Source organism: Helicoverpa armigera, chromosome 12 (assembly GCF_030705265.1).
Source record: "Helicoverpa armigera isolate CAAS_96S chromosome 12, ASM3070526v1, whole genome shotgun sequence".
Lineage (NCBI taxonomy): Eukaryota > Metazoa > Arthropoda > Insecta > Lepidoptera > Noctuidae > Helicoverpa > Helicoverpa armigera.
In genome coordinates, this window is record NC_087131.1 from 11,810,281 (window position 1) to 11,816,680 (window position 6,400).

At 40.2% G+C, this 6,400-nt stretch overlaps 2 protein-coding genes across 5 annotated transcripts in view; one reads left to right on the plus strand and one right to left on the minus strand.

The window, feature by feature from the left end:
- LOC110382021 (V-type proton ATPase 116 kDa subunit a 1) overlaps positions 1 to 6,400 on the plus strand; it is a 161,964-nt gene that overhangs the window by 15,416 nt on the left and 140,148 nt on the right.
- On the minus strand, positions 402 to 3,529 carry LOC135117633 (epidermal growth factor-like protein). Of its 4 annotated transcripts, none has more exons than XM_064037200.1 (5): positions 3,352 to 3,529; positions 2,599 to 2,635; positions 2,214 to 2,300; positions 703 to 1,808; positions 402 to 620 (listed from the first exon to the last, which is right to left on the minus strand). In XM_064037200.1, the coding sequence occupies exons 1-4, from the start codon at positions 3,468 to 3,470 to the stop codon at positions 726 to 728; spliced, it is 1,326 nt and encodes a 441-aa protein (XP_063893270.1). In that variant the 5' UTR covers positions 3,471 to 3,529; the 3' UTR covers positions 402 to 620; positions 703 to 725. The 4 variants fall into 4 exon arrangements, with proteins under 4 accessions (XP_063893270.1, XP_063893271.1, XP_063893272.1 ...); XM_064037201.1 differs by having other exon boundaries at positions 2,259 to 2,300; positions 3,352 to 3,528; XM_064037202.1 differs by having other exon boundaries at positions 3,348 to 3,465.

The following is a 6,400-nucleotide window of genomic DNA, read 5'->3' on the forward strand; positions in this document are numbered from 1 at the left end:
GATTTCCTCAACATCTTTTCAATAAGCCGGACAACCCTAATATGCTCCTTTTTTGCACCTGTTACATAGCGAGAACTATGAAATAAACTAAGAAGCTTTCACAAAGCAGTCCGGGTTCTGGAAGCTGGTTTGATATACCCATTCATGGGAGAGCACGTTAATGTTGATCCTGCTCCTGATGTCCTGATCTCTCCCCAGTTGTGTCTCGTCGTCTCATGGGCTATGGGAGTAAAGGGGTGACATAGTGAGTGCACTTGTGTCTGCGGAAATGCTTGTGCACTATAATATATCCTGCGCAGCTGACTAATCTTCTTACATGGACGAAATAGGCTTTGGACGCCATTAGTTATTAAATTACATAGTGACAGTATCACATACTTGGGGGAAAAATTAAAATAAAATCATAAAAAATTGTTTAATCTTCTCACAATCTTTAAACTATACAAAAGTTCAATCCCACATTACCCATCATGCTTCGTTGCTCAGAGATATGACTTTAAGAACGCGAATATATTATGGAAACCATACAAAAAGCACACTTCGTGTATTTTATACTGGCTGTAGTGTCATAATGTTTGCTGTAAGAGCTGCCTTAGGTGAACCTCACAAATCAGCACAATCTGAAAATTACAATAAAGCTCATAAGAATCTTACGTAATATGTACAGCAAATAGGATTGTATAGATACCTCTTTCAACTTACTTCAATTACACTCATCTTATTTGCTAACTCTTACAGAGTAGCTGGATCATCACAATAATCAAAAGGAGGAGGAATAGGCCACCAGCAGCGATTGCAACCCACATGCCTTCAATACCAGCTACACTTAAAGTGCTAAATAGTCCCACTGGCTCATATTCTGGATTCTTGCGTTTATGCCATTTCGTGTGGTGCTTCGGCTTATTGCAGTGTCCATTCTCACACCCAGACTCACAGCAGCGAGGCTTGCAGCCATTATCAGTCCTAACATATCCACGATGACAAAGACATTGATTGCGCTCACGGCATTGCCCATTGTTGCAAGGTGGGGTACATGTGTGTACAGGCTTATAACAAGTATATTCGTCCGTGTCATGCTTCCTGTATTCAGCGTCACAAGAGCAGAAGTTGGGTGCTGAACATTTCCCATTAACACATGGTTTGGCGCAGATAGGTTCGCAACCTGTAGCTGTCAGATTGTAACCAGGGTTACAGGAACAGTTATCAGGCGCAAGACATTGTCCATTGTTGCATGGTGGTGAACATATTGGTGCACAGTCTTCCCCTTTAAGCTCGTATCCTTCATGACATTCACACTTCCCGGGTGCTACACAGTCGCCGTTGCTGCAAAAACTGCACTGTGGCTTGCAGGTCGAGTTTATACGCTCGTATCCAACAGAGCAGATGCATTGATTCGGCGCAACGCACTGTCCATGGTCGCAGCCAGCGCAAGTAGGCCTGCAGACTGCACTGTTGCCTGTAGGCTCGTATCCCACGCTGCAGATGCACTTGTTGTGCGCCACGCAGGTGCCGTTTACGCAGGGGGTGTCGCAGATGGGGTTGCACTTGAAGGCGTCTCTGGGATCGGGCGCGTGGCCGGGGCTACACTCGCACCGGTTGGTCCCCACGCAGCGCCCGTTCACACAGATGGAGTTGCACACAGGCTGCACGCAAGCGCCATAGAGGAACATCAGTGGCGGCTCGCAAACGCACTTGTCCACGTCTACGCAGTCGCCGTTTATACACCCCATATTGCATACTGGCAAACACTGATCGAGCTCCTCGTCATGATAGTATTGACTGCAGCAAACAGGCCGTATTGTCACATCCTGTAATTCATACAAGAAAAGTGGCATTAGCATAAAATATTTTAAACAATAGGTTTTTAGGAAACACAGTAGGTTTTGTTTTTGAAATAGAAATTAATCGTTCAGAAAATTACTAAATCAGAATCTACGATACGATAAATGTAATCGGATACAAAAGTCAGCAAAAGACAAAAATTTATATACATGACATGGAATGAGAAGCTATGCGTTGATGAAAAGATTGTAACAAGGATTGTAACAAAACATCCTACTTTAACAAAATACTCTAAGAACTTCAATTGACCGATTTTTTATTATAATAAAAGATAAGTTAAGATAAAAAGTTATGAACTATCAACCAACTAAAAGATCGCAGTATGTCGAGCTCTTTATCGTTAATCTTAAGAATACAAGAATAATTTGAACCTCAGCATTGGGGTAGATGTTTTTCTGCAAAACCGATCTCCTTACCCTGGTGTCTCCCTCCAAGCTCTTGATCCCAGTTATCATGTGCTGCAAAAAGTTGAAGAATTATGTTAATTGTATATAAGTTAAAAAGGTGAGATTTAGGCATATAGAAACTCTTTGAACGCCTGGATAAAAAGTAGCCAATCTCTTTTCTCAAGCTCAAAACAATCTGTGTGCCAAAATTAAATCGGTTCAGTAGATTTGGCGTGATAGGTGGACAAACAGATTTACTTTCCCATTTTAAAATATATGTAGGTACCAAAAGCCAATCTTATATTTTTTTACAGGGTGACAGTGTAAACAGTGGTCGTGAGAGTATAATAATTAAGAATTTTATTCATACCTGTATATTTTTTCGACTAGCCAAAACGCCTGTGATGCTATAGAAAAAAAGTAAAATTTTAATTCAAATTTTATTATTCACCATTTTCTTTAAATAACAAATAAATAGACTGTGTTGTGTGTGTTTAATAAAAGCTGGTAAAATACCGATGATATTATTAAGCAAGCATCATCAACTGTTAAGTCTGTTTCACGGTGGGTGCTACTCAATGAGCATATTAAAAGTGCTTCACATGATATCCTGATTTCTATTTCATTATCTGATTACCCTAAAGAACATCTAAGACATGGGAATGGTCACCATGACTAACGATTGATGTTTATGAGGTACGGTGGAATCTCTTTGCGACTAAGGCCCGTCCACGAATCCTTTGCTTGATTTAGACGACCAAAGAAAAATCATATCTTCTCGTATATACATAAAACTATAATTCCAATTTTAAAAGGGATTTCTTCTCGTGCCTTGGCAATGGGATCCTTTGGTAGGTTACCTGTGAAACCGCGTGATATCCAGTGTCTAAATATGCTAGTAAGCGATCCAAGTAGTTATCTAATCTTCTATCACCCCGTCCGCGTCCGTAGGCCTTAAAGCCTTACTTCGTCGGTCCATACATAAATCAGGACTTACAATTATTTACCTCTACATTTACAGTGAATCATGTTGAAAGGAAGCAAGGTTTTTCTTGAGTTCTCATTTTACTAGATGGGATATTAAAAACTAAACTTTAAAAAATATCAATATTTCATCACCTACTTGTGCACTGGTTTTTCGCAGACACCTTTGTCTCCTAATTTCAGAGTTACACTTATTTCCACAAATTGTACCACATTGATAACTAGAAAAACCACATGTGCCGCTTTTGTCGGCAACATAGTTTTTCCGTCAGTTTTCACCTCAAACCACGTTGTTTCTATGCGAGAAGTTTTCTACGATTACCAAGTAAACGAGAACGGAAAAATAAGTCCTTTTTGATAAGAGATCATTAAGGTTTAATCATATAACATTTTAATTGACTAAAATATTCATATTTCCTTCTATTATTTCACTACTAGCTGTTGCCCGCAACTTCGTCTGCGTGGGCAATATAGAATCGTCAAAATACTACTTATCCCGTAGGTGCATTCTTTCACGTGACAGTATAATTAGGATTAGCACTTAGCAGTCGCATAGATTCAATGATCAAGGTTGTGTTGTGGATGTGACCATTTATCTAAACAAAAGAAGTAAAGTTTGTGACGTTGGGAATATCTCTGGATCTAGTCAGCCAATTTGGAAAATTATTACGTATAGTGCGTAAGTAATTTTCACAGGAAACAGCTATAATCTATGTCTATATGCTTTGAGTCTGACAAAGCTGTCATTTGTACATTTTCTGCAGCTGCTGTGACTAATCAGAAGCCAGAAAGTCTGTCAGTCTTACCATGGATAATGTCTTGTAATGTGACTGGATTGAAGAGATCAGATAGGTAGTCGCTCCAAGCAAAATATTGGTACTCGAACAGATTCGGCGACTGGAAGCCAACACCAACATAGTTGGGGAATAGCTGGATGGATGATGAAATGAGTCATCATCATCAGCGGCGCATAGGGTAGGATAGTTTCACTTACTCACTATGGTAAGGCTGACCCCACATTAGGCGTGCGCGATCCTCGGGCGTGTGAGTAGCGCGGGCGTCGCGCGTCGCGAGCGCGCTGCGTGAACATCGCGTTTTGCTGCCCTGCGGCATGTGTGAAGAGTGCAAGCGACGCGCTCGAGGCGAGCACGCGGCGCTCGAGTTGCGTTCTTACCCCTTCGCCCGCTATCCCCGCCGCCCGCTAAACGCCTTAGCAGTAAAATGTTAAGGAGAGCGGCGCGTGCGCGCCGCGAGCGCGCTACAAATGCCGCAGGGCAGCAAAACGCGACGCTCACGCAACGCGCTCGCGACGCACGCGCGGCGCCCGCGCTACTCACACGCCCGAGGATCGCGCACGCCTAATGTGGTGGCCTAAGCCGGGACTCCACCGAAATGTTTGCATTAGTTCACGAATAGGCAAAATGTACGTATCTGAGAGAGTCCACTTCATGTGTTCGTACTTGAAACCTGCAGTTTTGCCAACATTTTCAAAATGTACGCTCGCAATTTGTCATTTCTTGGTGGAGCCAGCAAATCAAAAGAAACATAAGTGTTGTATACTGTGCGTCACTACCGCACACTGGGAAAATTTCGCTCTTGCGGAGGACGTTTATATACCATATTTTGTGTCACACGTAAACAGGACGACAGTAAGTATCCACCGAAATACTTTCAAAGATCTGATGAACGAACAAATCAGACCTGACTTGGTCACCTGGGGCCAATCAGAGCTCTATGAAGCGATAATACGCTTTGGCTCCTACTGTTATTGTGGTTTCTGAAAATTTATTCACCTCATTCAACGATGAATGTAATTCTGATGGTACTATTAAGAACACTTGCTTAGCGCAGAAGCTGACGTTGGCAGGTCAACTCTTTTGACTTCTCGAATAGGATACCATTGGTTTTTGTGCAATGCACACCTGCAATGCATTCTGGATTAGGATAGGATATAGGTGGATAGGATTTGCAACAGAGAACAATTTTGTCTTTGTAATTGAATGATATCAAACGTAGTTTTATATAAAAGGTGTTTTTTTAGACTTGGCTCGGGTCTAACTGAGACTGTTCGTAATCGTGAACAGTGTATTAATTGCGATCGGAAGTTGAAAGTAAGCATGTCTCTGGTATGCGACGCGTATTTTGTACGTTTTCAGACGCGATAAGGCAGCTCCCATTTCTTATCTGCACTTTGTATCTGGGCTGGTTTTTAAAGCTACAGAAGCCTACATTATCTCACGCTTAGCAGCGCTTGCGAGAGATAGATCCTGATTTCTTCTAGGTTTTCATATTTTGCATCAGAAAAAATAATACTACTCACTCAAAGTAATTTGTTTAAGGCCACCACATTAGTGAAAGATAAGCTATACTATGTTTATGAAAAAATCCTGATATGAACTCCATCTGTAACTTTAAATTATAATTAATTGTTCCACTAAAGTCATCATTTTTGACATAATGTTCAAAAAATAATTTAGATGGCACCGTTTTAAATTTGGCTGAGATCTATTAATTTTCCTTTCATCAAGGTAATAATTATAGTTGGATTTTGATGTGGCACGGCAAACTGACAAACACTATTGAAATGTCTATCGAAAAATTACACTACGTGTTAAAATATGGTGAATTACGGAAAATACACAACTCCATCTATTGAAATAATAGTATATAAAGAATGTAAATGGTAATTCATTGTTATTTACCACCTCGCTTCTTGATGTATTTTATTTACCACAGATGGAGCTACTTTAACCTGTACTGTTTTGTCAAACAGATTGCGTGTCGTAATATTTTACATCTTGAATTCACTAAATTAATCATATCTTTTAATAGAGTGAACCGATTTCGATGAAACAAAGCCTAAGTAATACCCCAAGTTACATAGAACTTTTGTATATAAGCATTGTCTGCATTAAATTCGTAGATTTTACGTGAATCCCGAACAAACAATCACTTTTTACAGATTTATTATATGTATAGATAGATATAGATAGATTTGGCTAAAAAAACTTTTTAAGGAAAAATATTATTTATTATTTTTATACTATTTTACAACTTAAAGTAAAGATGTACTTTGATGACGCTATATGCTTTATCAACTGCCAAGCCTTTTCCCTGAAAGGTATGTTAAGGTCCCCTTCTCGCCACACTGTATATCAAACCTGCAGTTACCTGAGCAACCCCATGCC

What these genes read in the sequence shown, in the direction of transcription:
- LOC135117633 (XM_064037200.1), bottom strand. Translation starts at nt 3,470, where the DNA reads ATGTTGCCGACAAAAGCGGCACATGTGGTTTTTCTAGTTATCAATGTG. An exon ending in TGCGAAAAACCAGTGCACAA is followed by an intron (nt 2,636 to 3,351) that starts GTAGGTGATGAA and finishes TTTTTTCTATAG; the next exon opens with CATCACAGGCGTTTTGGCTA. An exon ending in ACATCTACCCCAATGCTGAG is followed by an intron (nt 1,809 to 2,213) that starts GTTCAAATTATT and finishes TATGAATTACAG; the next exon opens with GATGTGACAATACGGCCTGT.